Source organism: Pyrus communis, chromosome 10 (assembly GCF_041283825.1).
Source record: "Pyrus communis isolate YQ-2024b chromosome 10, ASM4128382v1, whole genome shotgun sequence".
Classification (NCBI taxonomy): Eukaryota; Viridiplantae; Streptophyta; class Magnoliopsida; order Rosales; family Rosaceae; genus Pyrus; species Pyrus communis.
Window position 1 is genome coordinate 675,579 of NC_142574.1, and position 22,508 is coordinate 698,086.

Below are 22,508 nucleotides of genomic sequence, written 5' to 3' on the forward strand. Positions count from 1 at the left end.
TAGTACTAGCAAATCGAAGTGATCGCGACGGAAACTAAATTAGTGTTAATTAATTTTTTGAATAAAGAAATCACACTTCAAAGGTCATGCTAAACTCCTTTTGATGAAAAACTAAATAAACGGTGTCCGAAACTACTTAAAAAGGTTTTGAAAAAACACAAAAGTTACTTCCACATATACTAAAAAGGATTTGCCACTTCAATGTTCAGTTTGTGTGTTTTCACAAAAATTTGAACAAACTAGTCCTAAGGTCAACCCAAGAGGATCTGAATTGCTCCATCAACTTCTCGGATGCCCGCTTCTTTGACTCGATTTCAGCTGCCTGAGGATGCATGGAGGCCAATTTCTGCTTGGCAGTTTTAGTCTTCTCAACAAAGGCAGCGAGAACCTCATCCATCTTCGTTTTCTTCTCAAGGGCAGCATCTAATATTGCTCGAAGATGTGCTATCTTCTCAGAAGCCACGTGTAAGCGTTCTTGCAGGGCAGGAAGTTTAACGGCTTGCGAGACCAAGAATTCCTGTAAAGAAGAAAACTCTGTAGCTGTATCAACATCTGCATGTGCTTGTAGAAAGGCAGTAGCATTGTGCGGGAGCTCATTCCTAAAGGCTGTCAACCTAGTCTTCAAATCATCAGATGGGAAGACACCGGATGCCAATAGAACATCTGAAGAAGCAAGAAAAGCTTCTTGCGTTTCAGAGTTTGCTAAGGCATCGAAACCTCGACATAGGATTCCTCGGATAGTCTCCTTGGCAGACTCCACGGCCGCTGGCATAGCTGTGGGACGAACATCAGAAGGATGGGTAATAGATGCCTGAAGAAGGTCATTAACATCGTCCTGTAAAGAATTCAACTCATCCAACAACTAGTTGGATACAGCAAAGTCAGTTGATGAATAAAGGCAACCAAAAACAAAAGATAAGAAACACTAACATTAACCTTGGGTGCCCACTTAGTACTACGGTCTAGTGATATTCCTCTTAACTTGTAAGTGAGAGATCTTAGGTTCGATTCTCGCCAAAGGCGAATTTGAACTACATTATTGCTAGCCCATTGTGAGGCTTTAGCCTACCCCCTCGTCCCCCTTAGTGTAGATAATTTCGTTTGTTCAATCAAAAAGAAAAAAAAAAAAAAACAAGAAGAAGTTAACCTTGGGTGATCTGGCCGGAGGAAATAAGCCTGAATCATTAAGGTCAGTCAGCAAGCTTGAAATTGCATTTGAGGGATGAATGGTTGCAGGATCCTGAAAATTAAGGCATCAGCCTAAGGGAGAGTAACACACAAAAACAATTAAGCAATGCTGGAATTTGAAGAAAAGCATTTATTTCCTTCAATAGAAGATAGGTGGACGGATAAGTTGTTGAAAACAACTAGGCAAGTGGAAGGATAGGTGGCATCACGGTTTGGATTAATAAGTAGGTCGTCAACAATACTTCAGAAAAAATTAACATTTCATATGATGACAAGAAAATATGATATCAATCCTACAGGAAAAGAAACAGGGAATGCAATTACCTCCCGATCAGATGTCACTGAGAATATCCCCATCGACAGAGGCGGAGTCGCATCCATAGGAGCGGCATCAGTAAGTCCAAAATATAAGTCTGCGTGCAGAGAATTCCCTAATTCCAAGGAGTTAGTGGACCCATAAGTATCTACAAGGGGGCCTGAGGTCTTCGGTGTCTGGAACAATGAAATGAATGTTAGTAGTTGATATGATGACAAAGTCTGTAGCTTAAAAGAAATTCTTACCTTAACCTTGAGTGTGTTGCCAACATGGTCAACGCTCTTCCTCTTAGCAGACAGTGGATTAGGGTCATCAGGGGCCAGAGAAGACGAAGTAGTAAGCGCTGCATGCAAGTTTGGGTTAGTATGTTAGAGTGCTTAGGATTCAAGTTTGCTTATTGTTTGGGTCTGAGTATTGACAGTAATTGGACGTCATCTCGAGCATATTGTTTTCTACTTAAAAATGTTCTATCAATCACGAATGCAATCATGAAAAGACAACAAAAACATATAAAATAAAAGAAAACCTCAACCTATGAAAGTATTAACAGATTTTAAAACTACAGAGACGATTTGGCTTTATTTTTCAAACAAATATAAGATTGAGATTGCACCATCTTAAGAATCTTATGCAATTAGCTTTATTAAATATTGGTGTCAATTGCATCCTCAGCAACATTTTTCAAGTGGTGAAGATAACAGAGGATCAATCAACTGTAATTCATAGCTAAACGCATAATTGACACACAATTAAGCACACAACAAGTTATACAACAGACAAACTATTACGTAGACAAGGGCACACACATGTGTACAAGATATTAGGATATTCACGTCAATATTGGTGTCAATTGCATCCTTAGCAACATTTTTCAAGTGGTGAAGATAACAGAGGATCAATCAACTGTAATTCATAGCTAAACACATAATTGACACACAATTAAGCACACAACAAGTTATTCAACAAACAAACTATTACACAGACAAGGGCACACACATGTGTACAAGATATTAGGATATTCACGTCATGTGTACAAGAAAATGGATTTGATATTATAAGAATTTGATGATGATGTGTGCAATTTTTCCACAAAAATGAAAAGAAACAAAAAACTGTAATTGAATCACAATTAGCAATACTCAATCAGTAGATACTAGATAATCACCTTCAATCGAAGGGGAGTTAGGACCCTCTTCAACAGATTCTGTTATGATGCAGCTGGCCCTATTTTCCCACTCCTCCTTGTAACATCCATAATTTTTATACGTTCCCCAATTTATTCCTTTGCGACCCCTCTTAGGACATAATTCCAACTCAACAAGGGGGCGCAACATACTGGTATTCACTTTCTGAATGCCAAATTGCTTTGGACTGAAATCGGGCCGATGATACACAGCCTTCTCATAGCAAAGGAGGATTGTCCTAGACATGCCCATTTTCTCCTGCCCGGCACAATACTCGGGAAGAAAATTACAGGGAAGCCTTTTGTATGGCTGCCAAACAATCTACAAGAAAACAAAAAGATAATAGAAGGTAAAAAGAAAGGACCAACTTACAAAAGCCAAATGCAAAAACACTTACATCATCCTCTATTAGCTCATCCAGCATTTGAAGATATTCCTGTCTACTGGTTTCTTCATGAGTATTGGAGGGGTCGCATAGTAGTTTGGTCCATCCTGCTAACAAAGGAAAACTTGTTGGAAGATAATCATCCACCCGATTGACTCCATTGGACAAAAATCTCCGCACCAGCTTAGGAATACGCTCCATTGCAAAAACCTGCAACAGGAAAATAAGGAAATCATAAACTTGTTGATAAGATCCGGAACATGAAAATTCAACAAATGGATTAACACTTAAAAAAAAATTATTTCTTACCAGAAGGGAAAAGGTGTGTCCCATTAATATGTTTTTTCGCCGAGGTGAATAGAGTTGCTTAAAGTTCTCCAGTGAAAAATGAAGATGAGCTAGCAAAGCAGCACCCCATGCATAGTCCTTTATGCCTTGAAGATTTTCCATGAGAGAAAGATAAATAACATGGACATACTTCCGAGAGTAATCAGGAACAACCACAGAGCCTATAAGATATAGTAGAAAAGCTCGAACATAAGGTTCAATGTCGGGACTATCTTTATCAATAGTCCCAGGAACTACCTCAAAATTCTCCCTCAGCCATTCTAAACTAGTGATACCAGCACTCCTTGGGTCAATACCATTGCAACCCAAGTATTTCATACAAAGCTCATCACCTCTTGAATCAATACCGGTGACAGGATTACCATCTACAGGCAGCCCTGTGATATACAATACATCTTCCAAACCAAAAAAAAGTTTATGGCTATTAAAAATGAAACATCTCTCTCTAACATCATAGGATTCTACAAGTACAGATAATAGGGGTAAATCATGGTTAATTGGAAAAGTAGTGAGCTTAAGTAACCCATCAAAACCAGTGTCCTTAATCCTCTCTTTAACTCTTCCATCAAGCTTCCATTCCCCCAATTTATTCAAGAGGTCCAGTGCTTCATGAACATCCATCCGTTGCGTTAGAGAATTACCGGGCTGATTAGGCTAATCTGAAAAAAAAAACATGTAGTGGAAAAGGCACTAAAGGAGCCTAATTTACAACAGAAGAAGTGCAAAATTGCTTGAGCAGGTACTTTTCATAGAGAAAAATCCAAATTAGTACCACATATACAAACCCAAATCATTTGACAACGAAATTCATATTTTTTACAAACCCTAAACAAAATCTCATCAGTGGGACAATGAGAACCCAGATCATACATTTGCAATTTTTCAAACCCAAATCAGTTCAACACTGAGATGCATACATTTGCATGTGAGAGAGAAGCAACGCAGAACAACAAAAGGAAGAACACAATCACTTAAATAATGAGAACCCAAATCAGGAGATGCATGCAGCCATATTTTTGCAAACCCAAAGTCATATCCAAGAAATTACAAAAATCAAGCATGCATGAATATACTTTTACGAGCGACCCAGATTTTGTGAAAGGATTGGAGAGCTAAACCTGCTATCTTTCTCACAAGTGAACCGCAGCCAAAAAGCTTCAGTCTTTTCTCTTTGCCTAAAAGAGTGGATGGGTATGGGACGGAAGGAAAATGAGATGTCACTGTGTTTAGTATTGTGATCATGTCATGAGAAGACAGAAAAAGAAGTGCTTCATTCTCCTTGGGAAGGCGCGCTCAATTGCAAAGGAGGACGAGACACTCTTCTAGCACAATCAGGGTATCCCACCATTTTAAAAAGAGAAGTGTTAAAAGACTCTTCAGAGGGTGAGACTCTTTATGGTTTTCGTCATTTTATATTGTTTTTGGCATAATTTTTGAATTAATATTATGAAATTTTGTGTCAAAAATTAAGGTGAAAAAGAGTCAAAGTCCAACTTTGAAAGATTGATTCCACCCCTCAAAGTTCAGTCAGTTTGACAAATTGGGTTTTTAAGTTTTTAATTATATAAAAATAAAATTGTTTTCTATTATTTAAATATTTTAATTGACAAGATAATATTTAATTAGATTTATAGGATCTAGTTACGTGTAAATTAGCATATAACATAATTATGACGGAATGACTATATTAATTTGTGACACCTATTTTCAGAGATTACATGTTCGTTTGGATGTGCTTTTAATATGACTTAGAACACTTTTAGAGAAAATATTTTTGGTTCCAAAGCACTTGAGGTGTTTTCTGTAAAAAGCATCCATTTTCAGGAAGCATTTTAAGTATTTTTTCATGATTTACTTGCATCTTTACTAAAGATTGATTCTAAAACATTTTCACCAAAAAACGCTTTAAGCCATTTTAAAAGTACATCCAAACAAGTTCTACATTAATCGATTTTCAATTTCATAGACCATCTAAATTGAGTAGGTCAATTTCAATGATCATTTGCGATAAAGTCTTTTTCACAAATTGTTGACGAATGCTCCTTGGTCCCAATATTCTCACTTGGACCGCTAAAAAGCAATCTATTGTCCCTCGTTCTAGTTTTGGAGCTGAATATCGTGCCCTTACGACTACCGCCACTGATAGTCGATGGCCTTGCTATCTCTTTCCAGAACTTGGGACTCCACTCTGCACCCCACCCTGCATTTTTGTGGATAATGTCTCCGTCTTAAAGATGACTGCTAATCCTGTATTTCATACTCGCACCAGTCGCAATGAAATTGACTATCACTTTATTTGAGACCTTCTCGCTCAAGGTGCTTTACTCACCTGCTATGCTTCCTCACAAAATCAAATTGCAGATGTTTTCACTAAGGGTCTCTCGCGTGATCGCTTTTCCTTGCTCAAGTCCAAACTCAATCTTCATTTTGTTCCATTTCGTTTGATGGGGATGACAAGAATATCACAAATCAAGCCACCAATGTCGCTCAATCAAATTCCATCACTTAAATCCTTCTCTGTATGTCAGTTTATAAAAATTAGTCTTACCACATTTTCCTAAATGGATTCTACATGTGTTGATGACGCTATCTTTATTGGAGAGAATAGTATAAAATGTGTTTGTTCAAAAAATAAAAAATTGTATAAAATGTGGTATAAAAATGCGACAATTGTATCATTACTTTAAATATTTGTTGACCCCTCAACCGCCGTAACGAAGGAATGAATCTATTAAGTGGGAAAGAGCCCTCGTAAGGTCTCATTCATCTCTTACCCGGCAAAGGCTTATGCTGAATCGATATTTTATTGGTCTTTAAAAGTCAACCTATAAGCCACTTAGTACTACGGTCTAGTGATATTCCTCTTTATTTGGAAGTAAGAGGTTTTATGTTCAATTCTCGCCAAAGGCGAGTTTGAATCACATTATTGCTAGCACATTAGGAGGCTAGCCCACCCCCTCTCCCTTAGTGATAATATCGTTTGTTAGAAAAAAAAGGTCAACCTATAAATCTGTACATATAACAAAACGCTATTGTATTAAACCTTCTTTAATTCTCTATATGGTAAAACAAACTGATTTGGCTTTTCACAAGACAACTGGAATGAGAGCCTAATCGGAAACAATTTTGATTTGGCCAGTTTTATTTATTTATTTAAGTGAGACGTCAAACATTTCATTAACGTCCGGTTTTTCATTCAAGTTGCTCTCTGTCTCTTTCTTTACTATTTCTGAAGGGAAAAGCAAATTAGAGGGAAGACTTGTTTGCTCTTTTCTCAGGATTGAGTTAAACTTAGCTCTTCACAGCCCAAAACCAAAAGCTTTGATCTTCTTTTGGACAAAATTAAAAAACAAAATAAAAGAAAGCTTTACTTTAAAGGGATATTAGTAGAAGGTGATAGTTTTACTATGTTTCGGTTTTTACTTTTAGTAAACACAATTGTTCGTCACAAAGAAGGAAAGAACTGTATGCCCTCTTCTCTTCAAGGCAATGAACTCTGTACTATCACATCCCAATTTTTCACAAAATTTCTGTAAATATTCACTTTTTTGTCGGAAAGCTTTTCTACTCTAGACCTATAATAGGAAGTAGTCATTTTTTTTTCTTTCCTCGAACTATAATGGGAAATAATAATCTAGCATTTGCAATATCGAGTAACTTATAAGCGAAAATTGACTTAGAAGATTTGGTGAGTTTTGATCCGACCGGATATAAAGTATAACAGTATAAATACTTGAGCGTGTAACATGTTGTACGCAGAATCAAATTCAGAAAAAGAAAAAGAAAAAACTTTCACCCAGTTGAAAAAAACACTTAACCAGTCATTTTATGGAGGAAGTACAAGTGATCATCGTAGGTGCTGGCCCGGCCGGCTTAGCAACCTCAGCATGTCTTAATCACCTTAAGATTTCAAATGTAGTACTCGAAAGAGAAGATTGCTATGCTTCTCTTTGGAAGAAAAGGTCATATGATCGTTTGAAGTTACACTTGGCCAAAGAATTCTGCGAACTTCCCTATATGCCTTTCCCTCCAAATGCACCCACATACATCCCCAAGGATATGTTTGTTCAATACTTGGATACTTATGTATCCCAACTCGGAATAAACCCTAAGTGCAACCAAAACGTGAAGTCTGCTTTTTACGAAGTAGACATAAACAAATGGCGTGTCACGGTCGAGAACACGCTTTTGGGTGCACAAGAAGAGTACCTTGGGAAGTTTCTTGTGGTTGGAAGTGGTGAAAATAGCGTAGGTTATGTTCCTGAAGTGCAAGGCTTGGATGGGTTCAAAGGGGAGGCCATTCATTCAAGCAAGTATGAAAACGGCAAGAAATATGGTGGAAAAAATGTTTTAGTCGTTGGTTCTGGGAATTCTGGCATGGAAATTGCATATGATTTATCAAATTCGGGTGCTAATACGTCCATTGTTATCCGTAGCCCGGTAAAACTTCTCTCTTCCTTTTTATCCCACACAAGGACAACTTAAATTTTCCCTTTTTTCCTTTTTTTTTTTTTTTTTTTTTTAATAAAACTTTTGAGTAATTATAGTTTGTATTTTATTTGATTTTCTTACCTTTAGTCTCTTAATTTAAATAGTTTGTATTTGATTGTCTTACCTTTAAGTACATTAATATTTATGACTTGTTTAAAATTCGTAGGTACATGTTCTCAACAAGGAAATCGTACATTTTGGAATGGTTTTGTTAAAATTCCTCCCACTTAACATAGTCGACAAGGCTGTTGTGCTCTTAGGAAAACTAAAGTATGGAGATTTAACGAAGTGTGGGATTCGAAAGCCAAATGAGGGACCTTTTTATCTCAAGGCAGCTAAGGGTCGAGCCCCCACTATCGATGTTGGGTCCATTAACAAGATTAAAACTGGAGAGATAAAGGTATACAATTTTGAACAAAATCCTTCTTTTTTTCTTCATATTTAATTTTGCAATATTTATTTTCCATGTAATCAATCACAAGAGATTAACCTTGTCTTATGTTGATGACATAACGATTATTGAAATCGTCATCAGGTCTTGCCATCCATGACAAGCATAGAAGGAGACCTGATCAAATTTCAGAACGGCAACGTTGATTCGTACAATGCTATTATATTTGCTACAGGCTACAAAAGCAGCGTTCTAAACTGGCTCCAGGTATGCTATATCTAATGTTCTTCGTATATGTACCCGAGAAAAGGATAGATGGATTTGTATCCTTGCTAGATTGTTTATTCATTAAAAAAAGTGTGAGATTGAGATTTGATGTTTAGTCCTTGTTTATTAGGTCCACTATTTTTTATTATGTACCTAGCGAGTTTTGTACTATAATTGTTTGTGGATTACGGAATAAGTTAGTTTTGTGTGTATGAATTATACTCTTTATGATAAATAGAGTCCCATTTTGATATATGTTTATTGTTTTCTCGTGAAGGATGACAACCATTACTTCAACGAGAATGGAATGCCACAAAAAAGTTTCCCGAATCACTGGAAATCGGACAAAAAGGGTCTTTACAGTGCTGGGTTCTCAAGGCGTGGGTTATTTGGAATTGCATATGACGCACGAAGTATAGCAGAAGACATCAGTTCGTGTTTGACCTCCTGAGTTGCGTTCAAGAAGACGCCCTTTTGTAGGGGTTACGTCTTGATATCAGTTTTGTTTTGCTATAACTTTCCATGTAATGTTTAATGTTAGAGGTTGTTAGTTTTCTTGGGTATCAGTATAGCCCTAATGATACCGATGTCATCTTCTTGTCGCCCCCAAAATCTTTCGTTTTCTCTAGCCCTGGCCACACAGATGGTCTTTTCTTGTAGCCGCCAAAATCTTTTGGGTTCTCAAGCCCTGGCCACACCGGTGCCATTTTCTTTTTGCCTATAAAACCTTCCGGTTTCTCAAAAAGCGAATCAAGTTTCACCGGTGTCGATAATTCAATCCACAATGGTACTATGAGAAGATGATCGAGGACTTACAGAATAGTTAACTTCACAATGAGTATGTGTGTACCTTGTTTTATGCGTGTACATACGTATGAAAGTCCTTATATGGAGAAGTCCCAAGAAATCCTAAATCATGTAAAAGACTGTAAAATTAATCCATATCATAGTCCTAGCTAGTAGAAAACCAACTTAAACAAGTTCGTCCAGGAGGTCATGGATATTCTTATCGACATGGCTTATTATTATAAAAAATTCATCGACCATGGCTTGGTCTTACAAAGACATGGATTATTATTAATTACTATTATTATAAAATACTTTGGAATGCGTGATTACAAAAATACGTAATTTTGGTTGATAACTATATAAACAGTGGTTTATTTCAGAATGTGTTATCAAAATAAGTTCGGAATACTTTGGAGAAATTCGGAATTTCTAAATGCATTTTGGTTCAAATTTTTTAGTTCCAACTTTTCAGAAGTATTCAGGTTGAAAATTTCGGGTTCAAATTCGAAAATTTAATGGAAACGAACATTTTGTTTGAGGAGCAATCTGAGGACTCGTGTATTTTTTTAATACAAAGTTCATAGTGCACCATAACTTTTTAAAAAGTATCGATAACGACATCTTGTTAACTTTGAGGTTTGATTTCAGTTTTGGAAATTTTATTGAATCTTCTGTTGTATTATTTTGTTTCTTCTATTACATGCATTCGGTGTTAAAACCTGCCGAGTAGTACTGATCAATTTAGATGCTTGGTAGTTTTATATTCTATTTTTTTTGTAATATAAAATAGGGTAAAATATTATGTGTGTGCGCGTGTGTGTGTATATAATATATACTTCTAATGTGTCCAACACTGGTTTAGATCCCTAGCATTTCTCAGCTAATTAAAGGGAAACGGAATGCATTGGACAGCGTGATCACTACGTACATATACAACTGCACCGAAAGACATACTGTCTAACAACACTCCCAGAAACGCATGGTTCCACATCAAATGCTCCAAAACACAACACAGGAATTAGTTGTACGCACTGCTGCAAACACATGAATTAGTTATACGAACTGCTGCCACTGATACAATAAATTTGTTGGAAATTAATAACAATATTCGTTAATTTGGCCTGCCTGTAATCACTTATTTTAAGGTCGCTTTGTGTTGGACTATTGGGTTTAAATACCTTAGCGTGTAATATGATATTCGCATAATCAAATTCAGCAAAAGAAAAACTAAAGTCTTTCAGCCACTTGCGAAAACCACTTAACCAAAATTCAACGTAGAAATGGGGGAAGTGCAGGTAGTCATCGTAGGTGCTGGTCCGGCAGGCTTAGCAACCTCAGCATGTCTTAATCACCTTAAGATTCCAAATGTAGTACTCGAAAGAGAAGATTGCTATGCATCTCTTTGGAAGAAAAAGTCATATGATCGTTTGAAGCTACACTTGGCCAAAGAATTCTGCGAACTTCCCTATATGCCCTACCCTTCAAATGCACCCACATACATCCCTAAGGATATGTTTGTTCAATACTTGGATAATTACGTATCTCAATTCAAGATAAACCCTAAGTGCAACCGGAGCGTGAAGTCTGCTTTTTTTGATGCAAATGTAGAGAAATGGCGTGTCACAGTCGAGAACATACTTTCGGGTGAACAAGAAATGTATCTTGGGAAGTTTCTTGTGGTTGCAAGTGGTGAAAATAGCGTCGGTTACATTCCTCACGTCCAAGGCTTGGACGGGTTTAAAGGGGCGGCAGTACATTCGAGCAAGTACGAAAACGGCAGGAAATATAGTGGAAAAAATGTTTTGGTAGTTGGTTCTGGGAATTCAGGCATGGAAATTGCTTATGATTTATCAAATTCGGGTGCTAATACTTCCATTGTTGTCCGTAGCCCGGTAAAACTTCTCTCTTCCTTTTTCTGTCACACAAGGACAATTAAAACTGCCACTTTTTTTCTTTTTTGTTAAAATTGCTCCATGAATGTGTATTCAAGCCAAAATGGCTTCATTATGGTTTGCAATTGGACAAAAAATGAAATTAAGGTTTAAATGGACTTTTATGTACATTAATTAATACTTGTTTAAAATCGCAGGTACATGTTCTCAACAAGGAAATCGTACATTTTGGAATGGTTTTGTTGAAATTCATTCCACTTAAAATAGTCGACAAGGTTGTTGTGCGCTTAGGCAAATTAAAGTATGGAAATTTATCCAAGTTCGGGATTCGAAGGCCAAAAGAGGGACCTTTTTATCTCAAGGCAACTAAGGGTCGATCTGCCACTATCGATGTTGGGTGCATTAAGAAGATCAAAACAGCAGAAATAAAGGTACGTAGAATTTTGAATGCATAACTCATAGTTTGATGTTTTATCTTGCAAGTAATATTAATTTTCTATCACAATTGACCTTGTGTTATGTTGTGTTGTTAACATAACGTTCAACGGATTCCTCATCAGGTCTTGCCTTCCATAACAAGCATTGATGGAAACCTAATCAAATTTGCGAATGGAAACTATAACTGGTACGACGCTATTATCTTTGCTACCGGCTACAGTAGCAGTGTTCTAAACTGGTTTAAGGTATGCGTATGTCTGATATTCTTTTATGTTTCAAGATAGCATTACTTTTTATGATAAACAGAGTCCAATTAATTGATCTGTTTATTATTTTTTCTTAAAGGATGACAACGATTACTTTGATGACAATGGAATGCCGCGAAAAAGTTTCCCGAATCACTGGAAATCAGAAAAGGGTCTTTACAGCGCTGGATTCTCAAGGCGTGGATTATTTGGCATTGCGGATGATGCACAACGTATAGCAAACGACATCAGTTCGTGTTTGAACTTGCACTACAATAAAACAGATTATTAAGCCTGATACTATAACGTCACATTTTGTATCCATAACATGATAATTACAACAAAACAACAAAACAAAAAAAAAAAAAAAAAAAAAAAAACAAAATTAGTTTCTCTGAACCTGCTGGCAAGAAAATTACATTGAAGGATGTGAAAGGTTCATGCTTTATCCATCCATTGAACTGGATAATGATCATAATTCAATAAGCTAATTGGCTCTTTGAACTTTTATTTTAATTTATATTTGTTTGTATACCTGGAGGACTCGGCATCATGAAGAGTATTTACTTCCGCACTCAACCGGACTCGACTTTGAAGTTGTTCCGCTCCCCTTTGTCCTCTTAGGTTTGTGCCAAAAATAAGGAAATATATATTGTGGTATATTGCAATAAAGCTGCTCCTGCACTATGTAATACGTGATATCCTGTAATGCATATATGATCCGTTTCTTATTAATTTATTATTTGAATTACAAATGTTCTTAATCCACGTACAACTAGAGGCAATTAGAGGGCCAGTTAGCCTGAGTCCAACTATTGAAGACTTTAAAAGTTTTTTTTAATTTTTTTTATATAGATATATTTACGATCAAGGGTAAGGGAAATAACTTGATCTAAGCTTGTTATTCACAAAATTTGAACACAAGATATCTCACTTGCAACACCGTATTAATAAGTGCAATCAAGAATTTTCCTACATTTTTTATCAGTTAAACAAACTGTCAGAGAGAAAAGAAATCAATTAAGAATAATAGCGGTCATGCAACTAAAAGTTAAAGCACGAAAGGCTCTACTTTCAAGCCATTGCTGATAAGATCTATGGTAAGTTGTGGACTTGAAAAGGTTCAATGTTTTCACAAGCAGGGAGGCTCTAACTTAATAATTCAGTAATTCAAGGGCTCTTGGTTATAGTTTTCAAATTTATGGTTGGCCTTCTAATTCACTACGTGAGGTTTAAAGATGGATTAGGATTTTTTTAGTCTGGTGATCCTTTAAAATGGGTGTGCCTCTAATAGATTGGAGTCATTGTTGTAAGTCAAAAGAGGAATTTGATTTTGGTATCCGAAATCTTTTTAAATCCAACCGTTCTCTCCTCCTCAAAACATGTTGGGATGTAGTCTTCCTCACCGACTTCGGTTTGGTTAAGTTTCACATTTCTTAATGATAATTTTCAAATGCTAAAATCTTATAAGAGGTCTTCAATTTGGTTAGGGCTCTAACTGATGTGGCTTTCTTTCTATGGTTCTCTTCAATGGAGTGTTGGTGATGATTATAAGATTTATTTTTTGTATTATAATTAGCTAGGAGTCCCCCTGCTCTCTAATATTCGTGAGGGTGAAATAATTCCTTCGAATTCCAAGGTTAATGATTTTATTTAGGATTCAAAGTGGTCTCTTCCCAATGCCCTTACTTTCTCATTTCCTTATCTTCAAGAAAAGATTCAGAAGATTCTATTGTCGATTATGCATATGGAGGATGCTTTATTTTGGACAGGTTCATAATCGGTTAGTGTTTCAATCTATTCAACCAAGCAAGAGCTTGGTAGCTTGGAAACCGTGTCATGGACAATTGTTCACTGATGATTTACTTAACGCTAGGGAGTGGCTTTAGCTTCATATTGCACTTTTTGTTGCATTGTGTTGGAAAAATAGGGTCTAATTACTATATTAAATTACATAGAAAATTAAGAAATAATTCATGTAATTATATATGAAAATAATGCATGCACTTGAGTAACCAAACATGATATAATGGATTAAAAAAACCTAAAAATTCGATCGAGGCAAGTGTTAGACACTCTGTCCTTACGAAAAATTTACGCCCCACTGTGGTGCTCATGGTTGATCGGTGCTTAACGCTAGGGAGTGGCTTTAGCTTCATATTGCGCTTTTTGTCGCATTTTGTTGGAAAAATAGGATCTAATTGCTATATTATATCACATAGAAAATTAAGAAACAAGTCATGCAATTATATATCAAAGTAATGTATGCACATGAGTAATAATGGATTAGAAAAACCTGAAAATTTAGTCGAGGCAAGTGTTAGACACTCTGTCCTTAAGACAAGTTTACGTCCCATTACGGTGCTCATGATTGATCGGTGCTTGTCTCCGAAGGTATAACGATCACGTCCTTGTAATAGTAGCACTCCAAATCACAAGGCTCCATAAATCACGATTGTGTTGAAAACTCTCTTATGCATATGGACTCAATGAGACTCTCTAATATTTAGTGCACTCGATCTATGTATGATTATGTAAATAATGAAAAGTTAGTTAATGATTATGGGAGGCTTCCCTATTTATAGAATTTGAAACACCTCTTTGAAAAGTATGTAACTATTCGTGAAGAGTCAAGATATGCAATTCTTCATTTCAATAACTACATCTTTCTACCAAAAGGCTCAACTTATCATTTCCAATCAATTAATAAATTTAATATATAATAATATTATTATTAATTTTCCAACACATTGTTGGGGAATCTTGTGACCAGCTTCTTCTGCATTAATTGTTCTCAAAGTGTTGCTTTTGTAAAAATGAATTTTCATTCTTTTTAGTAAGCATTATGCTTTCCTGGCAGTCCATTGAAAATGTTTTTTGTGGTTTTTTGTTCTCATCATTTCCCAAGTTTGTTCGAAAACTTTAGTTCTTGGGTACTTGCAATTTATTTTGGTGGCTTTGGCACGAAAGCAACAAGATTAGGTACTGATAAAAAGTTTTAGCATTGTCTCATCCCAACATCATCTTTTTAAGGCGTTGGAGGGAATCACCTTCTATTACTTTTTCTTATTTGACCGGTTGTGCGTCGATTTGTATATTCTCTATGTTACGGATTTCATCCATTTCTTTGGAAGCTCTTAGTTTTGTGTCTGTTTTCCATTGTGGTTTAGCCTAGTTGGTTAGAAAAATTCTCTTGAAAAGTTAACATCAAAAAGTAATCTTTTTCGGTTATAGTTAGTATAGCTTGTCGCTCAATTGCAGTTCATTGTGGATTTAAGTTTAGTTTTAGAGGGTTTTTGCTCTATCTCCCCCCTCCCCCTCTTCTCCACCCCTCTGTTCTTTTATTCTTTTTCTTCAAGTTTGAAGGGGGAGTTTATGTTCCCTTCTAATTTTTTGTATTATGAGGAATAAGGTTTTTGTCTCCTTGACTAGTTGTAACGTTTTTTTTCTATATCAATAAAATTTCCTTGTGCTGCTGATGTTCCATTAAAAAAACTACGCTAGCTTTCATTACAGTATCAAACTCAAGAACAACTAGAGTCTTGCAAGAGGACATCATGGAGAAAATCAGGAAAGAAATATCAATGGATAAACTAAATTTGGCTACATGGTGAGCCCCACCATGGATAAACTAAATTTGGCTACATGGTGAGCCCCACCATTACACGCGGGATAGGAGAGACATGATATCCTGCACTTCAGACCCCAACTCTTTCACATGAGTAATGTTAGAGTAAATGTAGAAATGTAGAGAATAATCCGAAGATGACTTTGAAGTACGACATGAATCGTTTCCTTAAAGTGTTATTTGCCTCCAGTCGAATGAGTTTGCTGAAGTGTTCTTGACAAATCACTTTCAGGATACAACAAAGTATGAAATATTCGATTAGTAAAACCAAATTATTTCCCTTAGAAATAACTAGAAAGAAATTGTATGAATGTGATGAAAAGAGAAGAGAGCAAGGAATGTAGAAACAAATTTCTGAAATTGTGTGTGAAACATTATACCACAATATATACATATTAAAGCACTCATTCATCGAGTCCTTTCATTTTAGTTGAAGGTATACAACTCTTCTTAATAGTGTTGACCCAAAAGACATGTCTTCTATTTAGAATTTTCAGAAAATGAATATTGACTAATTACATCTTTTAATTTTACTCATACAATTTGAGTAAGCATCATGTCTTTTAACCAAAAATTGCAACCATTCAACAAAATATACAACCGTAAAAGGTTGAATGAAACCCAATCTTTTGTAGAGGTTGCCACCCGTACACTTGCTGCGCACCGTATCACCTATTATCTGTTACACACATATTATATAAATAATATAATATAAATATATATTAGGGTAAATTACACAAAACTACATCAACTATTGGTCAAACCACAATCTCATATCTCATGTTTTAAACATTGCAATGTCATACCTTAACTTATAAATTCGTTGCAATGTCAGAATTTCATTAAATTTTTTGTCAATTTGACTGTTAAATGATGATGTGACAAGAATGGGGCCCACTCATTAGCCAACTAGAATAAAAAATTAATTATTTTTTTATTTACAATTGAAATCAATTAAAAAACAAATATTAGCAGGCGCATCCCATTCCCCCTCCGAGTTTTTATCGATAATAGCCAAAATTTAACACTCAATTTCATAAATGTCATTTTTTTTATAAAATCTTTCAAAAATAACAGAAAATCCACTTAAATAGACTTAAATACCCTCAGAATTAAAGTAAAATAAATATAAAGTAAAAAAGTCTGGGTTAGCCAAGGACCATAAGCAATAAGATCTACATAGCCCTCAACCACATCATCGTTCCCAATTTCCTTGTCGTAACCACCAACAACAAAAATTGCTGCCAACAATGAAGGTACCATTAAAAGCCTTTCTTATGGGTACAACACTGTGCCCGGGGGGGGGGGGGGGGGGATCACTCTTTTTCTCCTGTTGTCTTTATCACTGGCTCAACCATATGGTAGTATGGGATCCCATATTTGATCAATGAATTGGCTAGATAAAGGCCCAACGTTTTCGAAGTGGTGTCCCGAGCAATCGAACTGAAACACTAGCAACAACAATGGAGATCGATCTCGTGGCAGGAAGTGAAAGCAAGAAGACGAAGTGCATTGCGCCCAAGTCCAACAAGATTGATGTGGTTGTAGGGACTGCCATTGATGACATTATGGTTTATGAAGTTCTGCAATTGAAGGTTACAACACTGAGGCTCACTGAGATTGTGGCAGTAGGAGAGTGCTTGACATTTGATCAGCTTGCTTTGAGAGCACCATTGGGTTAGAATGGGGTTCTCCTCAGAGGTCCTAAGAATTCTCGTGAAGAACTTCTTTGTAAATGGTTTTGAATTTTGAGGATATTTAGGTCTATTTATGTGAGTTTTCTGATATATTTGAAAGTATTTATAAAAAAGTGACATTTATGAATTTGGATGTTAAATTTTGGTTATTAACGATAAATACTCTCCCCCTCATCCCCAATCCTCTGTTATCCTATCTCTTCAACCCTCAGCAGCAGTATCCTCATCCTCAATGAAAATTTAGGGTTTTTACCTTGCATTAAGCTCAATGAGTGATGATTGGACTACATGGCAATTTGGGTTTTCGAATTCAAATCCCTAAAAACCCTAGAATTCAAAGCGGCGAAATCGTTGTCGTCGTTGCTGTTGTGGTTGCCGCTCCTAGTGGAATCCAGGGCTGTAGGGATATTGGAGTAGTGGAAGGCGTCGTTTTGGGGAGGGTGAAGGAACTCGATGGAGTCGGGGGATGAAATCTTTCCGATGAGGTAGTGTGCTCGTCTTCTCTCCTTCGTCTGCACCCTAGAACATCATGGGTTTAAATTAAAAATTAAATCTTGATTTTCTCTAGCAGAGAAATAGTCTAGTGTTTTGGTCCAATGTTGATGAAAGTTTCGTGGGATTTGAATCCCACTATGGGAAAAATTATATGGTTCGGTTTGTTTGGTTGCTTCGAAAATAGGGGAGAAAGGAAATTAATTTTTTTTTTATATTGTGAATGTTCTTTTTTTTTTCATTGCCCAAGATAGAAACAAAATAATTTTTCATTGAGGATGAGGAGGCTACACTAAGGGTGAAGGAAGGAGATAACAGATGATTGGGGATTTGGGAGGGGGGAGTGGGTTTCGGCTAAGAGTTTTTTTGTTTTTTTGGCGCTAAGAGTTGTTTTTTGAATTGATTTTAATTGTAAATAAAAAAATTATTAATTTAGTTAGTTATTTATTCTAGTTGGCTGATGAATGGGTCTCGTTCTTGCCACGTCATCATTTAACAGCCAAATTGACAGAAAATTTAACGGAGGTCTGACATTGCAATGAATTCATAAGTTAAGGTATGATATTGCAATATTTAAAACATGAGGTATGAGATTGTGGTTTGAACCATAGTTGAGGTAGTTTTGTGTAATTTATTCTATATATTATATATTACATATTAGTGAAATCTCTAACAATCCTTCCCAATTTCAATAATATGTTAAATAATATTATAACAATTCTCTCTTTGTAATTAACCACAAGCATAACAATGTAATCATGCATACAATAAAGGTGTCTTTTGAATTAAACCTTTAATTAGTGTAAATAATTCAAGGTTATAACGAATGCGATGGTGACCTAAGTTTAAATCAACTATTCTTACGTTAAAACCGGAATTATTACACACATGACTATGTCTTATTTCTTAAAAGAAATTTCTGAACTAATTAAACACTATTATGGCCTTGTGCTTCATCCTGGTTTCATGATCATTTACAAGAGAAAACCCAACTCTTGGTAAAAGTGGCACTATTTCTTATGTTCATATAGGTGAGGTTCATTCCCATGTCTTTGCTACTATAGACATAACAAAATAACCTCATTAAGATATAAAATTCATCCTCCTAAACGTAACAGTCTTGCATTGATCATCCTGGAATGAGCCATATATATTAATTTTCAGTGCTTTCACAACCATTTATCAATAACTTGTTATTACCCATTAAACTTTTGAACTAGTGATGTTCTAGACAAACTCGGGTTACCATTATTGGTGGCTAATTTTCAGTAAAGGGTTTTAGCTCCATTCCACTAGATGTACTAACTACCAATGCTCTTGAAAGTGCTTTCATTAATGGATCTGCCAAGTTATTACTTGATTTAACATAAATAATATTAATAACTCAATCAGTTATTAATTGCTTGACATATTCATGTCTCAAGCTACTATGTCTAGACTTTCCATTGTATACCTTATTGTATGCTTTAGACAAAGTAGCCTTGCCATCACAGTATAAAGAAATGGACGGCATTGGTTGTGGCCACAACTCTATTTCCAAAAACAGATTTCTAATCCATTCCACTTCTTTACCTATTGCCGCTAATGCTATAAATTCAGATTCCATAGTTGAATGCGCTATACATGTTTGCTTCTTCGAAGCCCAAGAAATTGTTCCTCCGGCAATTGTAAAAATCCACCCTGATGTAAACTTATTATCATTAGCATTTTATCCAACTTGCATCTGAATATCCTTCAAGTACTGCTGGAAACTCATAATAAGTTAGACTCAGGTTAATAGTTCTTTTAAGATAACCAAAAATTCTATTTATTGCTTTCCAATGAGTAGTACCTAGATGACTAGTGTATCTAGAAAATTTGCTTATTGCAAATGCGATATCTGGCTTGATACAATGCATGACATACATTAAACTTTTGATTACACTAGCATACATTAAACTTCTTATTACACTAGCATACTTATGAAGGAAATATTTGTGAAAATTAGTTCATTTAAGCAACATCTATGCATGCAATTAACAATCAAAAGGCGGAATCATGCTTGTATGAACTCAAAAACAAAACTTTACCCATGAAATTCAAGGCCTAGTAATTGTGGTGAACCAAGACTCAACTCAAATCTTAAAGAAAAGAGTTAAGAAACTTTTATACCTTTGAAGCACCTCCTTACTTAGCAAAATATATTCACCCATGTGAGGGCCTTCTTTCCTTAGTCTCCTTGCTCCTTAATGTTGGAAATGTGCCCTAAAACCAATCATATGATGATACTTTACGGACATTTCACAAAGTTAAACTAATGTAGTTTAAATGTAAAGGGCAAAGATTATTGTTTGAGCCGTCTCATATAAATGTTATATGCTTAAACGATAAGTCCAAGGAATATGTGATTGGAAGAATGCGATCTAAAGAAGTTAGATTCATGACACCATTTTTTCGTTGACACATCCTAAACGTTCCTGATCATAGGATTGTCAATTGGGCATTGACAGTCCGTTAAGATCAGTACGTGCTATGTCTTCTCTCAGGGAGAGTGACTAGTCTCGAGTCATTGGTGTGTGTGACATCAAGACAAGTACGTAGGTGCTCAATAGAGAATGAGTTCACTGAACACGATCAACGAAGATTTCTCATATTCATGTCACATGAGAACTCATGGTTGGGATAATGCAAATTAGTCTTTTGACCTGAGGCATCACAGTTGTCTTGTGGTTAGGTCCTTAATCTTTGATTATGTCAAAGTCACTCCATCATGAGGGTGTCCACGGCATCGTTGGTGTTAAGCCACTTAGCCATGGAGGCAAGTGAATGCGCAATAAGGGATCTCTAACCTTCAAACTGTTTGAGGGAGAATACTCTATGATATGATTAAGAATCTTTGGCCAAAGTATGAATGAGATTTAGGAATGTGTTCCAAATCACATTCAAGGTAATCATATAAGTACAAGACTCACATTAGATAGTAGACATGAATAAACTATCAAACCAAACAATGTGGTCAAGAGTATTGTATTAGAGAAAGATCGTATTGCATTTGTAATCCTAAAACTGAATAGGTTCTCCACCTCTTCTGATTAGCTTGGGTAACCATGACATGCTGCTAGGCGTCAACCATGGTTTGTGGAAGCCCTAAAAGTGTATTATCACTAACGGGAGAATTGAAAGTAAGTTTCAATTCACAATCGATTTGAAAGAGTTTGAATCGCCCACTGCCTCGCTAAAAGGAACCTAATGGATCGTACACCGTGTAAGGTAGAGATTGAAGATTCAACGGAGATGAGTAAGAATAATTAAATGGTTTAATTATTTATGGCAAGGATTAATTAATATGATTATTAATCAAACGAATAAGTTCGTTAAAAGACCTCGGGATAGTTTTGGACCTTAAGGCCCAAGGGGTTCGAACGTCAAGTCCATTGACTTAAGTTGTGTGACAACTTAATGAATAATGATTCACAAAGGCCCAAATAGCCCAATGAATACCCTAAGGCCGGCCATTTAGAGAAAGAGTGGGTTTTGGACTTATTTACAAGTTTGTCACTCAAATGAATTAAGGTATAAGTGTGACTTTATAGCCAAAATTCATTAAGGGTAGTTTTTGGGGAAATTGGAGAAACACAAACTCTCCTTTCTCTCTAGAAATGGCCGGCCACCCTTGAGGAAAACATCTAGCAATCTTACTTCTTCAAGGTCACTCATTTTCTTCTCCAATCTTACCTTGGTGTGGAGACTTAGAGGTTCTCAATTTTGGGAGCTTGGAGAACCTTTTCATCCATCCAAATCCATGGATCTAAGATGCAAGGAATGAAGGCCCTCTCTTTGGGTGATTAGCCTTTGCTTATGCAAAGAGGAATCTACAAAGGTATTGATTTCTCAACTCACTTTGTTTTGAGTTGAGTCTTGGTTCACCTATCTACTAGGCTTTGAAGTTCATGGGTTAAGTTTTGTTTTTGAGTGCATATAAACATGATTCCGCCTTTTAATTGTTAATTGCATGTTGTTGATGTTGCTCAAATGAACTTGTTTTTCACAAATCTACCTTCACTTAACTCCATGGATGTGGATGGAGGAACTTTGCTTCTTGACTCCATGACTTCTTGGATGGATGAAGGAATGGATTCTCCAAGTTCCCAAAATAGAACCTCTAACCCTCCACACCAAGGAAAACATTGAGGAATAGATGAGTGACCTAAAGGAAGAAAGATTGCTAGCTATTTTTCCTCTAGGGTGGCCGGCCTCCTAAGAGAAGAGAGAGCTTTGTGTTCTCATATTTTCTCTCTAGATAACCCTAATGAACTTTTGGCTATAAAGTCCTTTATATAGTCACTTCATTTAAGTGACAAAAAGAACCAAAACCCATTCACTTACAATATGGCAGGCCTTCTAAGGGCTTTGGGATGTTTGGGCCCTTTTGAGTCTTTAGTCATAAAGTTGTCATACAACTTAACTTGGGCTTGACAAGTCTAAGCCCAATGGGCCTGACTAGTCTAAGCCCAATGGGCCTTGAGGTCGAATAATTACTCAAAAGCTAAAATGAACTGATTCGTTTGATTAATTAACATATTAATTAATCCTAACCATAAATAATTAACCCATTTAATTATCCTTACTCACCTCTGTTGTTTCTTCAATATCTACCTTACACGGTGTACGATCCATTAGGTTCCTTTTAACGAGGTAGTGGGCGATTAGAACTCTTCAAATTGATTGTGAATGGAAACATACTTTCAATTCTCTCTTTAGTGATTATACATATTTAG

The 22,508-nt window shown here is 36.0% G+C and overlaps 3 protein-coding genes across 4 annotated transcripts; 2 read left to right on the forward strand and 1 right to left on the reverse strand.

Moving 5' to 3' along the window:
- Positions 1-145: 145 nt before the first annotated feature.
- On the reverse strand, positions 146-4,803 carry LOC137730298 (serine/threonine-protein phosphatase 7 long form homolog). Of its 2 annotated transcripts, XM_068469364.2 has the most exons (8): positions 4,540-4,803; positions 3,383-4,080; positions 3,086-3,283; positions 2,670-3,009; positions 1,750-1,847; positions 1,513-1,680; positions 1,148-1,240; positions 146-862 (listed from the first exon to the last, which is right to left on the reverse strand). In XM_068469364.2, exons 2-8 carry the CDS (start codon positions 4,040-4,042, stop codon positions 221-223), a joined length of 2,199 nt encoding a protein of 732 aa, XP_068325465.2. In that variant the 5' UTR covers positions 4,043-4,080; positions 4,540-4,803; the 3' UTR covers positions 146-220. The 2 variants fall into 2 exon arrangements, with proteins under 2 accessions (XP_068325465.2, XP_088533421.1); XM_088677295.1 differs by lacking the exon at positions 1,148-1,240 and having other exon boundaries at positions 4,540-4,681.
- A 2,446-nt stretch (positions 4,804-7,249) lies between these two features.
- On the forward strand, positions 7,250-9,021 carry LOC137727500 (putative indole-3-pyruvate monooxygenase YUCCA10). The gene is made up of 4 exons (XM_068466352.1): positions 7,250-7,861; positions 8,079-8,312; positions 8,448-8,570; positions 8,848-9,021. The coding sequence occupies exons 1-4, from the start codon at positions 7,250-7,252 to the stop codon at positions 9,019-9,021; spliced, it is 1,143 nt and encodes a 380-aa protein (XP_068322453.1).
- A 1,618-nt stretch (positions 9,022-10,639) lies between these two features.
- LOC137727502 (putative indole-3-pyruvate monooxygenase YUCCA10) lies at positions 10,640-12,226 on the forward strand. Its single transcript, XM_088677554.1, has 4 exons — positions 10,640-11,251; positions 11,449-11,682; positions 11,812-11,934; positions 12,035-12,226. The coding sequence occupies exons 1-4, from the start codon at positions 10,640-10,642 to the stop codon at positions 12,224-12,226; spliced, it is 1,161 nt and encodes a 386-aa protein (XP_088533680.1).
- Positions 12,227-22,508: the final 10,282 nt, after the last annotated feature.

What these genes read in the sequence shown, in the direction of transcription:
- LOC137730298 (XM_068469364.2), bottom strand. Translation starts at nt 4,042, where the DNA reads ATGGATGTTCATGAAGCACTGGACCTCTTGAATAAATTGGGGGAATGG. An exon ending in CAGTGACATCTGATCGGGAG is followed by an intron (nt 1,241 to 1,512) that starts GTAATTGCATTC and finishes CTTAATTTTCAG; the next exon opens with GATCCTGCAACCATTCATCC. An exon ending in CTCCGGCCAGATCACCCAAG is followed by an intron (nt 863 to 1,147) that starts GTTAACTTCTTC and finishes GTATCCAACTAG; the next exon opens with TTGTTGGATGAGTTGAATTC.
- LOC137727500 (XM_068466352.1), top strand. Translation starts at nt 7,250, where the DNA reads ATGGAGGAAGTACAAGTGATCATCGTAGGTGCTGGCCCGGCCGGCTTA. An exon ending in TTAAAACTGGAGAGATAAAG is followed by an intron (nt 8,313 to 8,447) that starts GTATACAATTTT and finishes AATCGTCATCAG; the next exon opens with GTCTTGCCATCCATGACAAG. An exon ending in GCGTTCTAAACTGGCTCCAG is followed by an intron (nt 8,571 to 8,847) that starts GTATGCTATATC and finishes TTTCTCGTGAAG; the next exon opens with GATGACAACCATTACTTCAA.
- LOC137727502 (XM_088677554.1), top strand. Translation starts at nt 10,640, where the DNA reads ATGGGGGAAGTGCAGGTAGTCATCGTAGGTGCTGGTCCGGCAGGCTTA. An exon ending in TCAAAACAGCAGAAATAAAG is followed by an intron (nt 11,683 to 11,811) that starts GTACGTAGAATT and finishes ATTCCTCATCAG; the next exon opens with GTCTTGCCTTCCATAACAAG. An exon ending in GTGTTCTAAACTGGTTTAAG is followed by an intron (nt 11,935 to 12,034) that starts GTATGCGTATGT and finishes TTTTTCTTAAAG; the next exon opens with GATGACAACGATTACTTTGA.